At 48.8% G+C, this 21,241-nt stretch overlaps 1 protein-coding gene across 3 annotated transcripts; it reads left to right on the top strand.

Moving 5' to 3' along the window:
- The first annotated feature begins 446 nt into the window (after nt 1-446).
- On the top strand, nt 447-20,486 carry Snx20 (sorting nexin 20). Of its 3 annotated transcripts, none has more exons than XM_042693450.1 (4): nt 447-473; nt 14,590-14,727; nt 15,860-16,011; nt 18,838-20,486. In XM_042693450.1, exons 2-4 carry the CDS (start codon nt 14,598-14,600, stop codon nt 19,504-19,506), a joined length of 951 nt encoding a protein of 316 aa, XP_042549384.1. In that variant the 5' UTR covers nt 447-473; nt 14,590-14,597; the 3' UTR covers nt 19,507-20,486. The 3 variants fall into 3 exon arrangements, with proteins under 3 accessions (XP_042549384.1, XP_042549382.1, XP_042549383.1); XM_042693448.1 differs by lacking the exon at nt 447-473 and adding an exon at nt 8,973-9,112; XM_042693449.1 differs by lacking the exon at nt 447-473 and adding an exon at nt 8,973-9,112 and having other exon boundaries at nt 14,587-14,727.
- The last annotated feature ends 755 nt before the right edge of the window (nt 20,487-21,241 follow it).

Raw genomic sequence — 21,241 nt, 5'->3', positions numbered from 1 at the left:
TAGGACAAGAGGTAGTTTGTGGGCAGCCAGTTCTATTCTGAGTGGTGGGCCTGGTGCCTACACTTCTTGCTGACAACCAGATATTTAGCTTCTATATTCTGCTTCTGCATGTTGCTTGGCTTGCAAAACATAGGAGAGTTGGAAAGATTCCATTTACATGACAACACCCCTCCCCCACATTTGGGGGTATAAAACCCCCTACTTGTTGCTATTCAGGGCGGCTTCTGGATTCCTAATACCTAGGAGTAATCCTTGCCGGTTATAATTGGCTATTGTTATATTTCCTTTTTTTTTTTTTTTTTTTTTTTTTTTTTGCCAGTCCTGGGGCCTGAACTCTGGGCCTGGGCGCTGTCCCTCAGCTCTTCAGCTCAAGGCTAGCGCTCTTACCACTGGAGCCACAGCGCCACTTCCGGCTTTTTTTTCAGTTTTTATGTGGTGCTGAGGAATCGAACCCAGGGCCTCATGCTTGCAAGGCAAGCGCTCTACCACTGAGCCACCTTCCCAGCCCTGTTATATTTCCTTTTACTACTAATAAATTCCCTTATAATCAAGATTTGGTTTTTGAGTCGGTGGCCTACATTTTCAACTTGTTGCTCCTTGAGGGTTAATCTTGATTGGATTGAGACATGGTTAAGAAATTATTTCCTTTCTTTTTTTTACTTTCTCTCTCTTTCTTTCTTTTCTTTCTTTCTTCCTTCCTTCCTTCCTTCCTTCCTTCCTTCCTTCCTTCCTTCCTTTCTTTCTTTCTTTCTTTCTTTCTTTCTTTCTTTCTTTCTTTCTTTCTTTCTTTCTTTCTTTCTTTTTTTCAATGGACTTGAACTCAGAGCCTCATCATACTTGCAAGGCAGGGACTCTACCATTTGCCACACCTCCAGCCCCAATCTAAGAGATTAGTAAAGCTCCTTTCTAAGTATGTTGGAGAGAGCATTTTCAGAGATGCCTAACCAAAGGGGAAACCCTGCCCCGAATGTGGGTGTCACCACCCATAGACTGGAGACAGAGATGGAATAAAAGGGGGAAAGAAAAAAGCCAGCCCTGTATCTCTCTCTCTGTCTCTGGTCTCTGTCTCTGCCTCTCTCTGTGTGTGTCTGTCTCTCTCTGTCTCTCTCTCTCCTTCTCTCCTTCCCTTTTTCTCTCTCAATCCACTCATATAATGTGAGCGGCTCTGCTCCCCACCATAACCATGACAGACTGAAACCTCTGCAGCCATGAACTACAATTCCTTCCTCCCTTCAGTCGTTCACGTCAGGTATTATGTGGCACCAAGGATCTGTGAGAATGACAGAAATATTTGTGAATGGTGTCTAGAATGCTGTATATAAAAAACTCCTGAAACACAATAACAAGAAAGTGTGTGTGTGTGTGTGTGTGTGTGTGTGTGTGTGTGTGTGTGTGTGTGTGTGTGTGTAACAGGGCTTGAACTCAAGGCTTGGGCACTGTCCCTTAGCTTTTTGACTCAAGGCTGGTGCTCTACCACTTAAGCCATAGATCCACTTCTGGCTTTTTGTGGTTAATTGGAGATAAGAGTCTCACAGACTCTTCTGCTGAGGCTGGTTTTGAGTCTTGATGCTCAAGTCCCTGAGTAGCTAGGATTACAGATATAAGCCACCAATGATTGGCCTAAACAAAGGATTCAAACAGATATTATTACAAAGAAGATACAGAATAGGCAAAAGCACTGGAAAATAGTCTCAACATCATTTATCAGAACCTGAGTGAGATCATACTAACACCAATTGGTATAGCTAGTCAAGAGGAGAAAAAGTCACAGTGTCTGAAAGAATGTGGAACTGGAAGGTGGTAGGGATGTGACATGGTGGAAACTAGTTTGGTGGTTTTTCAGAATATTAAACAGAAAGTAACAATATGATCCAGTAATTCCACACCCAAGAAAGTGCCCAAGAGCCCTGAAAACATATGTGCACACAAAAATTTGTACAGAAATGTTTATAGCAGCATTATTTATTATAGCCAAGAAATAGAAACAACCCATATGGCCATTAACTGATGAGTGGATTTTTTTTTAAAAATCCACTCATTTAGAAAAGTGGAAAGGTATAGAGCTTGGCACAGTGGCTCACTCCTGTAATTCTACTTGGGAGACTGAGATCTGGAGGATCTCAGTTTGAGGCCAGTCTGGGCAAAAAGGATTAGGGCTCCATCTCAACAGAAGAAGCTGGGTGTAGCAGTGTTCCTCTATTATCCCAGCTATAGCAGGAAGTATAAACTAGGATCTTAGCCTAGGAGGCTGGAGGTGTAGCTAAGCAGAACACCTATCTAGCAAGCTTGAAGCTCTGAATTCAAACAGAAGTACCACAAAAAATTAGGTGATGTATCCACATAATGGAAAATTATTCATCCACAAAAAGCTACAGAGTCCTAATACAGGTTACAACATAGTGTTTTCCCCATGTTTGTTAAGTGACATAGAAAAATCTTGAACACATTGTGCTAAGTCAACAAATATTCAAATTGTCACAGGACACTTGGGAGAATGAGCAAATCCATTAAGGCATTAAGTAGATTTGTGGTTCCCAGGGAGTAGGTAAGAGGACAACAGGAAGTGACAGTCTGGGGATGAGGGCTCCTATTTGGTACGATGAAAACAGTCTGGAATTAGATGTTGGTGACAGCTACTCAGCCTTATGAAAGTACTAAAACCCATTCACTCAAGTGCCTGAAATGGTACACACAGGGCAATAGACACATACATGCAGGTCATATGGAACGCATGTGTGTGGGTATGGGAGTGTTTGAGGGGGTAGGGGAGGGAAAGAGAATGTTAGATGGTGAAGAATCTAGAAATCCATTGCATCTGTAAATGGAGATGGTCAAATGGAACTCACCGGAAGCTGTTGAATCACAGAGGGTAGTGGGGGTGGGGGAGAGTGAGGGTTAGCAAAGGGGTCAATCCTGATTCAAGTAAAGACCCAGGCAATGGTGGTTTAAACCTGTAATCCTAGCTACTCAGAAGGATGAGATATGAGGTTCATGGTTCCAAGCCAGCCCAAGGCAGAAAATTAAACATAACCAACAAAAAGCCTGGCCAAGAGTAGGTAGAGTGCTGGGTGAGCAAGCTGAGCAAACCAAGCAAGTGGGAGGCGCTGAGTTCAAACCCAGTACTGGCTAAATAAATAGATAATCTCTGTTATTTATAAGTGACTCAGTGTATGGCATTTTGTTATAGCACCTGGAGTAGACTGAGACCAGATTCCCAGCTCCCTGTGCAGACTCTTTGCTGCATTTCCTCTCTCCTTCACACTCCCTTGCGTAAGTATTATTTCTAGAAGCACTTCAGCTTACACATCTCACTTTGGCTAAAGTATTCCCTACAGTTCCACTGTTCCCAGCCATTAACAACAATAAGCCAGGCCACACAGGGCTATTGCCCTAAGGAGAAGTCGGCCCTTTTGTGTGCCTGGATCTCAACCTAGTCCTGCCTTCCTCAAGTGCTCACCAAAGTCTTCACTGGGTCTTCTGAGTTGAGGTGCACATTCTCCTGAGAAGGAAGGTTAGAACTTCTCTATGTCTTCCTCCCAAATCCTGGCACAGGTCAGGCCTGCCCATCCTGAGGCTGTTAAAGGACCAGTAGGCCCAGCCCTGGCAACCTGAGCACAGGAACGTGAGCACTGCAAAAATGGAGTGGTCCTAGTTCGGCCCTCGCAATTCTACCTCAACCACCACAGCAGCAGCCCACAGGGCACTCTCTCTGGGTTCTGATTTTTTTTTTATTAAATAATTTTTAATTGAGATTAAGTGATTACATAAATTCCACAAATTTCACAGTATAGTGGGATAGTGATACTTAAAGTCACAAATACAGTTAACCTTCACAAGGCAAATTATTATCACGGTCTATAAAGTCTGTGAATGCTGTAAGCTTTGACAATATGGGATCCTGATTTGAAAGTCTTGCAGTCTTAAAACCTTCCCAATCTTTAGGAAGGCCCATGTGGCTTCTACTCATGCCTTGCAGCTCAGGTTTGTTTTGTCCTGTGAGGAGACACCCTGAGCGATCAATCTCTGTCTTATTTGTCAGGAAAGGCAAAGGAGTGTCAAAGCCCCTAGGGGTTCAGACATCTGGATGAGAATTATGCCACCCAAGTAGCCACCACCCAAGTAACCCCATCTCTGCATGCACTTTCATACTCACCCACCCACCTCCCACCCACCCACTTACCTGCTCAAACTTTCACCAAATCACCCGCCCTTTACTCACCTGCCCACTCACCCAGCCATCCACTCATTCACCCACTCACTTGTTCACCTACTACTCCTTCGCCCACTCAGTCACACAGCAATGACCCACTAAGTGTCCACTAGATGGCAGGCATTATTGCTTGTTGCTAGCTACAGATTATTGATACAGACCGTCTCTGACTCATTGTGTTTGAGACAGACCATCCAGAAGTAAACCAATAAGCACACCACGAAAGAAGGTGGCCTGGGACCCAGAGAAGCCCACTTGAGGGAGGGACAGGGAAGCACAACTAAGGATATGAAAATCAACTGTGGAAAGAACCCAGAGATGGGGGTTGCCAGCCAAGGGAAGTAACTGCAGAGATGGAGACAAGTTTGCACAACACCAGAGGACCAGGAACAAGGAGGAGACAGTGCAGAGTGACACTGTAAGGGGACCTAGTGGGATCCGTAAGAGCCAGACTGCAGATCACAGGGACTGCGGTGGGAAGTTCGGCTTTCCTCTGAATGGGACCGGAAGTTACTGAAGGTTGGTACAGGAGAGGATATGTGTGCTCTGATTGAATTCTACAAGAGACATCCAGACTCAGCCATGCCCTCAAGTCCTCTTCCTGATTCTTGGGTGGCCCTCGGTGACCCTCCTCACCATTTGCCTTCAGTATGAGTGACAGAAGTCACTGTTCTGTACCCCCCCCCACACACCATAGAAGAAGAATCCCCACCTGCCCAGCATAGGCTGAATGCATCCTTCAGATTCATGCTAAATCCTGGCTCCCCAGGTGAGGGCATTAAGGGGCAGTTCCTTTGGAAGGGTGATTGGTCATGAGGTGGAGGCTGCGGAGCTCTCTCATCCTCTTCTGACAGGACAGTAGATGGTCATCCACAGACCAAGGCTCAGGCCCTCACCAGACACTGAACCTGTCATCACTTTGACCCTGACTTTCCCAGCTTCCACAACTATGTTGTTTAAACACCCAAGTGTGGGTGTTCTCATTTTCCTTATAAGGCTCTGTGCTGTAGGGCAAAGCCAATGCCTAGCAGATGCCCAAGTGCAAGTCTTCCATCAGTCTGATCCAGCTGTGTCCCTCCAGCACAAGCCAGACGCCACTTCATGTCCGGGGGTTTCCAAAAATGTCTCTTCTCCCCAAAAGTGAAAGCAGCGACTGCCGCATGCACACTTGTTCCCCTGTGGCTACTGACGTGGGGCGGGGCAGGGTGGGGGTGGGGGAGAAAGGGGAGGCTAGCAGGGCTACAGAGAAGGGCTCAGCCTGCCTGGGCATCTCACAGAGGCCAGACTTAAGCTGAGATGGGACAAGAAAACTTGGAAAGCTACAAGAATTGACCCACAGGAAGGGGGGAAAGGGAGGACCCAGCTGCAATATTCTTGGGTCCTGTCTCATAAACTTGCTAGACCTGAGGATAGAGCTCAGGGCCTTACACATGCTAGGCAAGTGCTCTCACTTGAGCCATACCTGCAGATTTTTTATTTTATAATTTGCTTTTGTGATAGGGCCTCACTAATATGCTGAGTGGCCCTCAAATTCATGACATTCCTGCCTCTATCTCTTGAGTAGCTGGGATTACAGGTATGAACCATCACACGTGGCTCCATGTTGGACCTTCTGCTAGGCAGTGAGGCAGAGACAAGTGAACTGCAAGAAGCTCCCTGGCAAGCAGGCCAGAGGCACATCGTATCTGATGCTTCCCTTGGGCTCATTCCAGAGACACATATACATAGAGATGGGACTGGATGGCTATTTCCATAAGCAAAGCCAACAGGTAAGCAGCAGATGCATTCTAGAGTGCCAATGAGAGGAATAAACTGTAACAGTTTGAGAAAAATATCAGTTGTTGGCACTTGTACAGCACGGCACAGCATTCTTCCACTTCTTAACTCATCTTAAGCCTCTTGATGGCCGACAAGGGTGTTCCAGAAATCAGTCATGGAGAAATCACCATAGCCCTGGCTATGAAAGCAAAAGACTGATATAGTTGGACACTTACTGTTTGCAGCTTCTTTTATTTTTAATTTGGTCGATCATGGGGCTTGAACTCAGAACCTGGGAACTGTTCCTGAGCTCCTTAGCTCTAGCTAGCACTCTACCCTCTGAGCCACAGCACCACTTCTGGTTTTCTGACAGTTAATTGGAGATAAGAGTCCCACAGACTTTGTTGCCTGGGATGGCTTTGAATCGTGATCCTCAGATCTCAGCCTCTTGAGTAGCTAGGCTTACAAGCGTGAGCCAGGAGCACCCGGCATGCAGCCTCTTTTTGTTATAAGATCTCATTAATGAACTACAAATGCAAAGCATGCAGGGGAGGGACAATGGGGGTGGGAATATGGAGAAGCACGTGCACTCAAGTGGGTAAATCTTAAAACCTACAAATCTGTAATAAAATATTTCAATAGAAATGAAAGTGGGGGGGCTGGGAAGGTGGCTCAGTGGTAGAGTGCTTGCCTTGCATGCATGAGGCCCTGGGTTCGATTCCTCAGCACCACATTAGCAGAAAAAAAAAAGCCAGAAGTGGCGCTGTGGCTCAAGTGGTAGAGCACTAGCCTTGAGCTGAATTGCTGAGGGACAGCGCCCAGGCCCAGAGTTCAGGCCCATGACTGGACCCCCCCCCCCCCAAAAAAAGAAAAAGAAATGAAAGGTGGGCTTGAACAGACCTTTCATTGAAGAAGAGGTGCAGATGGGAAGTAAGGTCATCATCCATCTACAAAAATGCACCTTCAAACCCTAAGGAGACATCACTGCATACCTATGAGAATGGACACAATAAAAGATAGTGACATTATGTTATTGGTGGAGGACCTGGAACTCTCAACTTGGCTGGGGTGGAGGTGATGCCGAATGGCACAGCCACACTGGGAAATGGCTCAGCATAATCCAGTGCAGAGGCAAATACTCCTACTCAAAGATCCACATGGACTTGCATAAATGGGTCAGACATGTAACCATGACACCCCTAGAAACAACCCAAACATGCAGCAATAGACCTAAAAGAGGATAGTGTCGCATCTAAATCATGTAGCAAGAGAAAAAAATAAAGTTCAGCCACACACACATATACACAAATATTGTGGGTCTTGCTGTTATAAATGTTGACTAAAGAAGACACCAGAGAACACAAACCACACATTTTCTTAATTCATATAAAAATGCACAGAATGAGCATCAGGGTTCAAGGATCTATTCACAGATGACAGCAGAATCAGGACTGTGGTTACTGGCGGAGAAGACACAGGGCAGGGAGGGGAGGGGTGGCTCTCTGGGACTAGAGGGCAAGGTTCCCCTTTCCCCTAAGGCCGAACAGTAGTGATCATGGGCCACACCCTGTGAAGAAACCTTCTCTGGAACTTCCTGTCAGTAATCTTGGATGCAGATGCTTGGTACCAGATGACTTCTGAAGCCACCCACCAGCCTTCTAATACCAGACACTGACTCTGTGTGCTCCTCCTCCCAGCTCTGTGCTCCAAGCCTCAGTTTCCCCACCTGGAGCATGATGGCCCCATTGTTCCTAGGTCATAGGTGCAATGTTAAGGAGTCCCAGGATTTGGCTGTGCCTCCCAGATCTGTGAGTTGGATCTTGCACCCCAGAGCGCAGGGTTGAGATGTAGATCAAATGAGAGGTCATTCAATCACAAGAGTGGGTAATCATCAGACTGGATTGACACAGTTTTTTAATGTCAGTACTGGGGCTTGAACTCAAGGCCTGGGTCCCTTCAATTTTTTGTCAAGGGTAACACTCTACCACTTGAGACACAATTCCACTTCTGGCTTTTTGGTGGTTAATTAATTAGGAACAAGAATCACACAACCACCAGGCGCTGGTGGCTCACGCCTGTAATCCTAGCTGCTCAGGAGGCTGAGATCTGAATATCATGGTTCAAAGCCAGCCCAGGCAGGAAAAGTCCATGAGACATTTTTTTTTGTCGGCCATGGGGCCTGAACTCTGGGCCTGGGCACTGTCCCTCAGCTCTTCAGCTCAAGGCTAGCACTCTACCATTTGGGCCACAGCGCCATTTCCGGCTTCTTCTGCTTATGTGGTGCTGAGGTACTGACCACAGGGCCTCATGCATACAAGGCAAGCACTCTACCACTAAGCCACCTTCCCAGCCCATGAGACTTTTATCTCCGCTAAACCACACAGAAAACCAGAAGTGTTGCTGTGGCTCAAGTGGTAGAGCACTCACCTTGAGCTGAAGAGCTGAGGGACAACACCCAGGCCCAGAGTTCAAGCCCCACGACCGACCAAAATAATAAGAATAAGAATAAGAATCACACAAGCATTCCTGCCTAGGCTTGCTTTGAACTGAGATCCTCAGATCTCAGCCTCCTAAGTATTTAGGTTTAAGAATGTAAGCCAACATTCAGCTCAACACTGTTGTGGGAGTGGACTGTTCTTAGCAGAGTGGAGTTGTTACCTTTGGCTCTCAGATTTTTTGCTATTCTGCCTGAGAGCCCTCTGCAGACACTGCCATCTTGCTTTTGGCCTTCCCAGTTTCCAGAACAGTGCGCTAAACAAATACCTTTGTAACTAATTCAGCCTGTGGTTTTCTGTCAAAGGCAGAGACAAGGACTGAAACAAAAGACATTGTCCAGGCCTCTGAAGGTTATGGGGGCTGCTGGAAGTGAGGCCAAGCTGGACTGCTAAGGGCTGGCTCTATGGCCTTCCCCTGAGGGGGCCCCAGATTGCCAGCAGGTCTTGGTTCACTACCTTTCACCAGCCAATGGGCTGTGGCTGTTGGGGGGAAGGTTCCTCAGCCTATTTCCTGTTTTCATACAGGAAACAGCAAAGCCAAGCAGCAGACAAGGCAGACACTCATACACGTAACTTGCCAGAGGTTGAAACAGAGAGCCGACCTTCTCTTCCTGGACCGGTGGACCCCCACAGTGCCTGGAGACTTCAGGTCAGTCAGTGTTTGACCCAACCTCAGTCCCCCCCCTCCCCTCCCTGTCCACTGTGGTTCAGCCCCCTCCTCCTGGGGCCTCTTATCAGTACTTGGTGGGGCAGGGAAGTAGGAAGGAGTGCGTGTGGCACCCCCTAGGTAAGGTGATCTCCACAGCTTATCAGGGTAGAGCAGGTAATGGCTCCTTTATTACCCCCCTACCCCACCTGCCCTCCATAACCTCAACTCATTTTGAAATGCCAGGTACAATCTTAAGAGTCCTGGGGAATAGTTTAGAATCTGTACCAGGGCCTTGCATCATTATGGCCCCAGAAATGTGTGTAAATGCAGAGAGCAAGGCCCATACCCGACCTCTTAGCTGAACTTCCTGGGTTTTGAGAGCCAGGAAATCTGCCTGAGAGCAGCCCAGGGCACCCTATCCCACCCCACCACCTGGGAGATTCCAACACATGCGTAGGTTTGGGAGCCTCTGTCGTTGGCCAGGATTCTCAGGAGAACACACAGACATCCAGTGTGGCCCACCCTTCACTAGAAGGGGTAGTGCGGGGACGTCGGGGGTGGTGGGAATACTGTGGCTGGACACCCTAATCCTGATCCGAGGAAAGCAGATCAGAAAGCCAGGACTCTGAAAATAAAATTCAGCAGCCAAGGCTGGCCAATCTCAGCTCTCTTTCAATGAATGACTCTTGTTTAACAGCTCAAGTCCCTGCCTCCCAGGGCCAGGAGATGTGATTTCGCTGTGCTAGAAGTTAATCCCTAGTAACAGTCCTCAGCAGCCCCTCAGGAAGGTGGCCTAGGTGCCCATTCAGACTGGACATGGCATGAGCACTTGAAGGGTGGTGTGGGAGAGGGCATCTGGGAGACAAGGAGGATGGCCAAGAATGCAGAGATACAGGGGAGCTACTCTGTCCTTTGGGCCAAGTATAGACCAAAGCCAACAGCACCAATATTTGCAAGGTTTTGTCATAAAGTTTAGAAATATTTGCTACAAAGGGTGTGGGGAAGTAGGGGAACTTCAGTGTGGTTATTGCCAAAGAATGTTTATAGAGAGATAAGATTTCCTTCTCATTTCACAGATGGGAAAGCTGAGGCCTGTGATGGATGGAATGCTGGATTAAAAGCCTCATAAGGCATGTGGGGGGGGGGGGGGCAGAAAGGAAACGTATTGCCCTGTAGATGGGAATGTAAACTAGTACAGCCACTCTGGACATCAGTCTGGAGGTTCCTCAAAAACCTAAACACAGACCTTCCCTACAACCCAGCCATACTACTCCTGGGCTTCAATCCTGAGTATCATGAGCCAGGGTTATAAGGACACTTGCATACCCATGCTCATTGTCTTACTATTCACAATAGCCAAGATATGAAAACAACCCAGATGCTCCACAATAGATGAGTAGATCCAAAAAATGTGGTACCTATATGCAATGACATTTTACATAGTCATTAGAAAGAATAAAATAATGTCATTTGCAGGGAAATGGATGGAACTAGAACAGATCATGTTAAGTGAAGTAAGCCAAGCTCAGAGAGACAAATGGCACAAGTTCGCCCTGATATGCAGAAATTAGATCCAAAATACACTGGGACGTGATATACACAGTTTTAGATGCTCACACACAGTGAGACCAAAAGAAGATACTTTTAGGAGAGAAACACAAAGGCACAATGCCAGCGCCTCTTCATATTTCTATAAAATAATACACATATTGAAATGAACTCCAAGATATGGAAACGTCTCTCTTTTTTCTTTCTTTTTTTCATTTTTAGTTTTTGGTGATTCTATCTTCTTTATATATGTGTATTCAAAAAAAGTGTACATCTTCAAAAGAGTACAGAACTTGAGGCAGCGGAGCTCACTGGATACTGATGAAAATGAACTATATAACTATATATATATAACTATATAACTATATATATATATAACTATATAACAAAAGACATTGTAAAAAAGGAAATGTACTCATTACCTGACTCATGTAATTGTAGTCCCTCTGTTCATTACCTCTATAGTAACAATACAGTAAATTAATAATAAGAAAAGAAAGGAAATCAATGGACCCAAATGTAGAGTAGAAAGAAATTTACCACCAGGGAAGTCAATGATGCTCCAAGATAATATTTTGATTCTAAATAATATGTTTGAAGGAAGAAAATAGTTAATGATTATCTTTATTTTTTAAATGATTGGAATTAATGCTACCTATAATAAGAGTATGAAAGTATTACTTTAGAACATGTTCTATGTTTCAGTGGGATAGTCTCTCTGTCCAATTTTTATTTCTTTAAAATGCTCAACTGTAAAAGTATATACTGTGAGAAATTTTGTAAAAATGAAATCATCTACAGACAGAAAATGGAACTTCCCATCACTGAAACCCCACTTGGTACCAGTGCAGTTTATATCTATTTAGCAATGATTTCCTTTCCATAAACACATTCACACATGTCAGATGTATGTTATAGAAATGTGAATCATACTTGTATATCACTTTGCACTTTGATTTTTCTCTTTATGAAATATCATGGTATCCTATATCTGCTCCTTTCTGGATAAGTAGTATTGGTACCTTCTGTAACCTTCCTTGATTTTAGCTTTCTTCATTTCTCCATTTTAGTAAAATGGAGAAAATTCAACACCACTTCATGAGATAGTTGTTGCGATTCTATGTAAAATATTCTGAATGATACCTGTTGCACAGGAATGCTAGGAAACAATACAACACCATTTTGTTGTTGTGTTACATATGTATCCTACAAATAGATATGTAGTTCTTAAATATTTCCTTTAATAAATATTCTTATATTTCCTAAAAAAAAACAGGCAAAAATGTGATGGGAAGAGACAGGAAAGATAGTTATAGCCCATGACTCAACAGGGATTGCATTATATTGCAGTGTATTGGCAAAATTCAATTAATGTTTATTACATATTTTTTCACTTCATTGTAGATGTTGTACATCAATAATCTCCATGCTTGAACATTTGGGGGAAAGTATACTGAGATAGCAATTTATCTTATGAGATATACTAAAAGAAAAAGATGATCTAACAAATTAGATGGATAGAGTGTGATCAAGCAGGTATAATAAAGTTCATGGTAGAGAATTTTAAAGAGACTTCCATGGGAGCAGCAATGTGTAGCATTTCCCTTTCCACATCTCTCAGTGGGTGGACCCCAGCCAGTTCCCTAAGAGGAAACCGACCAGCTGACCTTGATTGCTGAGATCCACTTTCATTCAGGATGAGGTGTCCAGATTTTTCATTGCAGTGTCCAGTCAAAACAGCATCTCTGGGCTCTTCCACGGTCCTGAGGAAGCCAGTGTCCTGCTTACCAGACACCCGCTCATGAAATCAGAACTGGATGGGCTGAACCACGAAATCCAGCACCTTCATTATCACCCATTTCACAGATGAACCAATGGAGGCAGATTCAGAGCAGCTCCTACTGGAGACAGTGGGTCCCAGGAAATCCTAGCCATCAAAAATCCCATTAGATAAGAAAGTATAGGCTATCCAAATCTTGCTTGGGAAGTTAGCAGGATATAGGGGATCTACCTCTAGCCCTATGTCACCTTACTTGGACAGGGCTGTGGACACACTTCTCAGGTAGGGGGTAGAAAAGAGGGGCTGGGAGGTGTAAACAGCTCACCTAAGGACTCGGCAGGCATGATGGAAGGCCACATCTCCCGGCTCCTTAAGAGTCTGAGAGACAAATGAGACAATCCTAGCCAGCCAAGCCCCTGTTATTTGACTCCGTTTGCCCATCTATAAAAGGTGAGGTAGGGTCAAGGCTCTCCTTCGATCCACTGGATGCCTGGATAACACCCCAGGTTCCTTCTACTCTGCACAGAAAGTTCAAGCCTGGTGGCTAAGCCCACTGAAAAGGGCTCTCAGGTCTAGAGCCGGGGCTGCAGGGGAGCCATAGGCATGCTCAGGCAGCAGTGGCCCCGCTGTAGTCAGCAGAAGGCATGAGGTCATCACTTCTGCTACAAAGCTGTGTCCCAGGCCCTGTTCCATCAAAGCAAATCTTCCCATTTCTCTTTTCCTGATTTGTGCCATTTGTAATTCAATTCCAGCGTATAGCTTAATTTAGCCATGTATATCACAACTCTGGCTCAAAGCATCTAGCACAGGCCAGATCCTAAAAACAGGGATGACCCTACAGGGCCCAGAGTGAAGCACCCAAGCTAAGGTGACTTTCCAGCTAACAGGTACCTCCTTTACCTCTCTAGGTCACTAACAATTTCTGTGTCAACGAGGCCCTCCCTCCTCATCGCAGAGAAGTGGGAAGATTCTGGGGTAGCGCCAGCCCTTTCTCTTGGGCAGCTCTATGTCTCTGTTCCTTCATCCCACAGTGGAGGCAAAACCAATTTCCTCAAAGGTGGTGGTCAGATTCAGAGAGAGAGCATGACAGAGCAGAGTACTGTCAAAATAGCTCAGGATGTTGGGGTGTCATGTAGGAATAAAGACACCAACTTGAAAGGAACTTGGCAAAGTTTACTTCTGCAGAAGGGTGAGCCATCAGCCAAAAATTTGGCAAGCAAGCACACAGAGCAGGCGGCCAACTCCCTTTTTATCCCTAACACAGCAGGCCCCGCCCCTCTGCTCACTTTGGTTGAGCTCAGGTTCACAGTCTGCCAAAAGATGCAGCTTCATTAACAGGATGCAGCTAAAATTCAAGGAGCTTCTACCAGTATGTCTTAAAGTGCTCAGGAAAAGGATATCTGTAATTAAAATATAATTAACAAGGGCCAAGCCACCTGGCCAAAGCAGAAACCCTGCAGAAGAATTTTCTCAAGATTAAGAGAAAGCACGCAACCATTTGCATAGATGCTTTTTCTCAGAGTACACAGCCAGCATGGCGTAGCATTTGAGATAAATCCTGGTTTGTTCATTGGTTCACTCACCAGCTGCGTGACTGTGGGCTGGACTTCTTTATCTGTTGTTTGGCTGGGGGGATGATAAATTTTTGTGGGCATTGAATTAGACGTGGGGTGTAAAGACCTTGGCAAGTATGAAGTGGGAATAACAGGCTATCAGTCAATCTTTGTTTTTAGACAGACAGATACATATATTCATAGATTAGATGCATTCGTAGGAAGTAGACACTTAGATGATGGATAGAATTTTAGGTAAGTAGATAAAGAAACTGATTATAGAGATAGATAATACATGTGTATAGTGATATAAAATTGAGTACCAGGGCATTTGTCAAGACATTCTAGCACCTTTTCCCCAAGTAATCAACAAAGTCATTCCCTGGATCACTCAGAGACTCTGAGCCTCCTGGGAACCGCTGGCCAGCTGAGGACAGACCCGGGTTTGATCTGAGTCTGGGGCAGGCAGGGGAGGGTCCAGCAGAGTGGGGGATCACTGTCACTCCCCTAGCTGGACAGCAAGGAACAGGCCCACTGGGGACCTCCAGGAGCCCAAGGTGAATGGACACTCACAGTCTTCTCTTTCACCCCAGCAGCCTCCAGCATGGAGAGTCCAGAGCACCCCGAGAGCCCTGGCTGGACAGGACCTGTAACCCCGTGTACAACAAGGACCAGGCAGGAAGCACCAGCCACAGGCCCAGACCTTCTCTGTGTAGGACCTGACGGACATTTAGGTGGGTTTGAGGCTTGGGGCTCTGGAAGGGGGGCAGCAATGGAAAAATAGCTGGAGTACTTCTGTAGGTGATGCTCTGATCATCCCAAGGCCAAACCAAGACAAGGGTTTGGTGCTCATTGTTTGCCCGGGAGCTGACCCTACAAGGTACAGCACAGAACATTAATGTGGGGGAGCAGAAGACTGGGGCTCAGTCCCAGTGGAGATGCCCTGGGATGAAACACATTTCATTTTAGGCACAGGGGAACTAGGCTATATTATCCCACATTCCTATCCTCCATGGGCTGATGTGGGCTCCTGAATATGCTACTGTGGCCCTAGACAGGCCCTTGGGAGAGAGTCATAGTTGCTTCCTTGAGGGAACCAACAGGCAGCAAGTATCACAACCGTGTCAACCGGCCCAGCCAGCATCTACCATGTCAGCTACAGCGCCATCTCCTGGCACAATGTCTCCTCACAGTTGTTCTAAGTGCAGAGAAAGCAGAACGGAAAGAACATTGAGCTGACCCTCAGCACAGAGTTCAGAAATGAGAAATGCCCATGAAGAATGATTAGGAATGCCACAAAAAGGCTCCCAGCACAAGTAGGAGGCCTTCACCTAACACCACAGGGCATCTGGGGCCGGTGGAGCCACTGGACAATGGGCCCCAGACCCCTTTACCAAGCATTTGCTCAGACTCAGTGGGGAAGGATTCTAAGTTTTCTCTAGATCCTCTGGGAGCTCTGGGCTCAAGGGAGGCTTGGGTAGCGCTGCTGTGTTCCAGTTAGAACATGGGCGGACCATCTCCGTGTGTGATGCCACGTGGGGAGTGTCAGGACAGGGTCAGGGGTCCCTGCTAAAGTCCCAGGGCCCCTGCTTCAGGGAGCACAGAAGTAAACGTAGTAGGCCCTGGCCTGCGGTGAGCATGGGTTTTTCTGTCCGCAGGCTGGAACAATGCATTTCCTAACCAAGAAACGGTGGGTGGGGGATGGGCTGCGTGAGACTGGCAGGGCGAGTGGATTCAGGTCAGACTGCACACAGGGGTCCCGTCAAGGGGATCCATATTAGATCTAGGCAGGCTCAGCCACCTCCCTGCGCCCTTGCTCCAATGGACGCTGCCCGCGCAGTCTCCTTAAGGGTGCTGTCCTTCCAGATGCCCTCAGTGGCCCGAGCTCCAACTCCAGCATGACCACTCGGGAGCTGCAGGAGAGCTGGCAGAAGGAGAAGGGCCACTGGAAGCCGGTCAAGCTGCTCTTTGAGATCGCTTCAGCACGCATCGAGGAAAGAAAACTCTCGAAGATCGTGGTAAGTTGAGGCCGGGAAGTGGTGGAGGCCCTGTCACTGCCTCCTTTCGGTGAAACCGCAGTTTTCCCACCCATGAAATGGGTTGGCATACTCGTCCTCAGAATTCTCCCGGAGAAACCAAGGCTTCCTGCTGGCAGGGTGCCAGGTCCTGTGAGGCTGAGAAACACAGACACCGTTCCCACGCTAAGGGACCAGGTTCCAGCCCATGCTACACCCCCCCCCCCCCCCAGCAATTCCTTAACAGCAGATTTCCTGTAACAATCCACTTTCCTTCTTTGAACAGGATTACATTTTGTCAGTGCATAAATACACTTCAGTAAAAGCCAGTATTACAAGACATAAAGAAAAACTATTGTTAAGAGTAAAAACCTAGCTAAGTAAGATGTTACTGCAATTGTGGCTGACCACTGTGGCACCAGAAGCTCTGTGCTGGGGGCTGCTGTCTGTGCCAGACCAGAATTTCAGCCTGGGATAGAGAGATGCTGGAGTAGGCCACTCCCTTCCTCTCCGTGTCATCCAAGATAGGGCAGTAATGACCGTGGCCACTGGGTGCCAAAGGCATGCTGGGCAGAGCCTTCACGGGGCTTCAGAACACTGACCCGTTCTGCTAACATCTGGAAAATGAATTAGGTGTCATTCCTACTGTCCATTTATACAGGAGAAAACTGAGGCTCAGAGATGGTAAGTCACCTGTCTAAGACCACACAGCTTGGAACAGGACTGGAATTCTAACCCAGGCAGTGCAGCTAGGGAGCCTGAGGCTTTGATCAGTATCCTCTCCAAAGGGAACTGTGAACGTTTTTTTCTTGCCATGTAACATCATCACTAGGAGACTAAATGCCAAACCAAAAGCCAACTCCCAGGTGTTCCAACCCAAGCTTCCCAGTTAACAACACAGGAAGCCAGTTTGGGCAATACAGAGCCAAGAGGGACCCTAGGCCCGTTGCACAGGTAGGCAGATTCCTTTTCCCCTGAGATGTTTCTAGTGGTTATTCCAGGATTGACTCTTGCTGAAAACAACTGCTAGATAGCACAGCACAGGGGGAAAGACAAGGTGAACACTGTCAAAGCATGCTCCACATTACAGGCTCTGGTGCAAATGTCACAGTGAAACTTGTTATCTTGCATAAGCAAGATCTGCTAACGTAAATAAATAAGACACACCATCCATCCTCGGAAACGAGAATTTCAGCAGAGCATGATGGCACATGCTTGTAATCCCAGCACACAGGAGGTAGAGGCAGGAGGATCTCCAGTTCTAAATTAATCTAACTTGCTTACCTTAGCAAGCCCCTGGAGAGGCCCAGGGAGGAGGGAAGGAAAAGAAAGGAGGGGGAGGAGGAGGAGGTCAAAGGAGGAGGCAGGAGGAAGAGGAGAAAGGGAAGGAAGAAGGGGAGGGAGGGAAGAGAATTAGAGGAAAGAAGAGAGGGAGAAGATGGAGGGAGGGGGAAGGAAGGAAGGAAGGAAGGAAGGAAGGAAGGAAGGAAGGAAGGAAGGGGAGAAAAACTGCATGTAGGGCTAGCCCATTTAGGGGTGCGCTGTAGATTGTTCTGGTCACTATTTTCCTTTTCCTTTGCCAGGCGGGATGGAGCCCAAGGCCTCCGTCTTCCGTCCTCCGGGATGGAGCCCGGGATGGAGCCCAAGGCCTCCATCCTCCGTCCTCTGTCCTCAGGGATGGAGTCCAGGCCTCCGTCCTCCATCCTCTGTCCTCCGGGATGGAGCCCAAGGCCTCCGTCCTCTGTCCTCCGGGATGGAGTCCAAGGCCTCTGTCCTGTCCTCTGGGATGGAGCCCAAGGCCTCCGTCCTGTCCTCCGGGATGGAGCCCAAGGCCTCTGTCCTGTCCTCGAGGATGGAGCCCAAGGCCTCCCTCTTCTGTCCTCTGTCCTTCCTCAGGGATGGAGCCCAAGGCCTCCGTCTTCTGTCCTCTGTCCTCCAGGATGGAGTCCAGGCCTCCGTCCTCTGTCCTCCAGGATGGATGGAGTCCAAGGCCTCTGTCCTGTCCTCCGGGATGGAGTCCAGGCCTCCGTCCTCCGGGATGGAGTCCAAGACCTCCGTCCTCCATCCTCCGGGATGGAGCCCAAGGCCTCTGTCCTCTGTCCTCCGGGATAGAGCCCAAGGCCTGTCCTCTGTCCTCCGGGATGGAGTCCAGGCCTCCGTCCTCTGTCCTCCGGGATGGATGGAGTCCAAGGCCTCTGTCCTGTCCTCCGGGATGGAGTCCAGGCCTCCGTCCTCCGGGATGGAGTCCAAGACCTCCGTCCTCCATCCTCCGGGATGGAGCCCAAGGCCTATGTCCTCGGTCCTCTGGGATGGAGTCCAGGCCTCCGTCCTCTATCCTCCGGGATGGAGTCCAAGGTCTCTGTCCTCTGTCCTCCAGGATGGAGTCCAGGCCTCCGTCCTGTCCGCTGGGATGGAGCCCAAGGTCTCTGTCCTCTGTCCTCTGGGATGGAGCCCAAGGCTTATGTCCTCTGCCCTCCGGGGTGGAGTCCAGGCCTCCGTCCTCTGTCCTCCTGGATGGAGCCAAGGCCTCCATCCTCTGTCCTCCGGGATGGAGTCCAGGTCTCTGTCCTCCGTCCTGTCCTCCGGGATGGAGTCCAGGCCTCCGTCCTCCGTCCTCCGGGATGGAGTCCAGGCCTCCGTCCTCCGTCCTCCGGGATGGAGTCCAGGCCTCCGTCCTCCGTCCTCCGGGATGGAGTCCAAGGCCTCCGTCCTCCGTCCTCCGGGATGGAGTCCAGGCCTCCGTCCTCTGTCCTCCGGGATGGAGTCCAGGCCTCCGTCCTCCGTCCTCCGGGATGGAGTCCAAGGCCTCCGTCCTCTGTCCTCCGGCAGCTGTACCAGATCGTCGTCGTCCAGACCGGGAGCTTCGACAGCGGCCCGGCGGTGGTGGAGCGGCGCTACTCGGACTTCGAGCAGCTGCACCGGAGCCTGCGCAAGGCGTTCGCGGAGGAGATGGAGGACGTGGCGTTCCCGCGGAAGCGGCTGGCGGGCTGCCTGGCGGCGGCGGCGGTGGGCGAGCGCGCGCGCGCGCTGCGCGAGTACCTGCGGCAGGTGCACGCCCTCCGCGCCGTGCGCCGCTCCCGCGAGTTCGCCGACTTCCTCACGCGGCCCGAGCTGCGCGAGGCCTTCGGCTGCCTGCGCGCCGGCCGCTACGCGCGCGCGCTCGAGCTGCTGGGCCGCGCGCTGCCGCTGCACGAGAAGCTCACGGCGCACTGGGCCCCCGCGCGCGTGCCCGCGCTCTGCGCGCTGCTGCTGTGCCACCGCGACCTGGGCCGCCCCGCCGACGCCTTCGCGGCCGGCGAGCGCGCCCTGCGCTGCCTGCAGGCCCGGGAGAGCCACCGCTACTACGGGCCGCTGCTGGACGCCATGGTCCACCTGGCCTACGCGCTGGGCAAGGACTTCGTGTCCCTGCAGGCCCGGCTGGAGGAGAGCCGGCTGCGGAGGCCCGCGGACCGCAGCGTCACGCTCAAAGAGCTCACGGTGCGCGAGTACCTGCCCTGACCCCGCCGCCCGGCGGCCCTTTGGGGCTCCCTTTGGGGCTCCCATGGTGCCCAGGGAAGCCTCTGTTTGTGTCTTGTTTCCCTTGGGTGCCGGGCTTGTCATCCTAGCCATTCAGGGGACTGAGATCTGCAGATCATGGTTCGAAGCCAGCCTGGACAGAAAAGCCCGTGAGACGCTTATTTCCCATAAGCTACCATAAAAGCCAGAAGTGGCACCGTGGCTTACGCGATGGAGTGTTAGTCCTTGAACAGAAAAGCTTAGGGACAGAGCCTAGGCCCTGAGTTCAAGCCCCAGGACCAGCACAAAAACAAAAACAAAATCCCTACAAGCTCAGCTGCCAAGACTTTGGGAATGATATGGAAATTACCTGTTTCTGTGCCCTGCCAGAGGAGAAATTTATGTCGAGTGTCACCCATAAAGCAGCACGTCATTTTCTGGCCAGAAGGCTCTCTCCAGCGGCCCAGGCTCCTTCCTCTCCTCCTGTGGGCCTGAGGGCTGCTTGCAAATATTCCCAGCCATCCTGACGTCTATCTTTTCTCTTGTAAAGCCACCCCTCTCCCTCAGTAGGTTCAAAACTCATATTGCCCCTCCAGGTCAGCTTCTCCCAACCCTCCCCAGGATAATGTCTAGTCCAATGATCTGACCTGATTAGTGATCCAGGCTGGTTTGAGTCAATATATGGAAGGCTGGGACCCTGTGAAGACCTAAGCCATCTGGCTGAGCTTATCAAGGTGCATTAAGGGACTGTAATTGGAGAACGTTAATATGGGGAACCACCTTGTCCTGGATAGGGGTCTGGCTCAAAGGAGAGGTCAAGGTACTCATGGACCAGCATTCACCAGACTGCACCAGATGCTGTTCAACAGCGTCACCTTGTGGTAGTCACTGTAGTGTTTGCCAAGAAAGTCCTTAAGTCCCTGAATACTGGAGGAGGAAGACATTCAACTGAGCATATGAGAAATTAAAGTGCTGAATGGAAATTTTTAAGTGGTGAGTTGATTTGTAATGTTCAAGCAGATTTGATAAGTTATCAAATGTAACATGTTCTCAGTTGTAAAATGCACCAACTATTCACTTAGAAAGACAAAAATGTGTGACATGAGAGGTTAACATTAGATTCTAGAAACAAAAGAAGAAAAATCCCAGAGACCAAAGTGTTAGGTTCTCAATGTCAAGGTCAGTGTGAGCTGAGCTACTGCTGTGGTTTGAATGCCCCACCAAAACTCCCCCAACCCATCATGGAGGGTAGAGGCAGGACCTCAGCAGGTAGGTAGGTTAAATGAGACTGAGGATGCACCCGTGACTTCCTAAGAAGAGATTGACATTAACACACTTGCTGTCACCATACACAACTCTGGGACTGCAGAGTCTTCATGCAAGAAGGCCTTCATCCAGTGCAGACCTCCAGGATCTGGGCTGAATAAGCCTCCTTTCTTTACAAGTTATCCAGTCTGTGGCATGTACTCACAGCAACAGAAAAGGAACAAGGACACTGCTATGCCTGCAGTTCAATCAAACTTAGCACTGAGTGGAGGATGGGAAGGCAGCCTCTGAGAATTTGGGCTGCAAGCTAGTGTCCACTTTTATCTGGGGACTGAGAGCAAAACAGCATGACCTGAAATAATTACAGCAGAGGGGTCATGTCGAAGTGGGTTGCAGTGGAAGTGTTGTTGCCTCTGTGAGGAAATCCACAAGGATCTAGATTGGTGAAAAGGGTAAGCGCTGAAGTGCAGAG

Source organism: Dipodomys spectabilis, unplaced genomic scaffold (assembly GCF_019054845.1).
Source record: "Dipodomys spectabilis isolate Male_0828 unplaced genomic scaffold, ASM1905484v1 ptg000165l, whole genome shotgun sequence".
In the NCBI taxonomy this organism is placed as follows: domain Eukaryota; kingdom Metazoa; phylum Chordata; class Mammalia; order Rodentia; family Heteromyidae; genus Dipodomys; species Dipodomys spectabilis.
The sequence above is the reverse complement of the archived record's forward strand: the minus strand, read 5'-3'. Positions and strand labels throughout refer to the sequence as shown.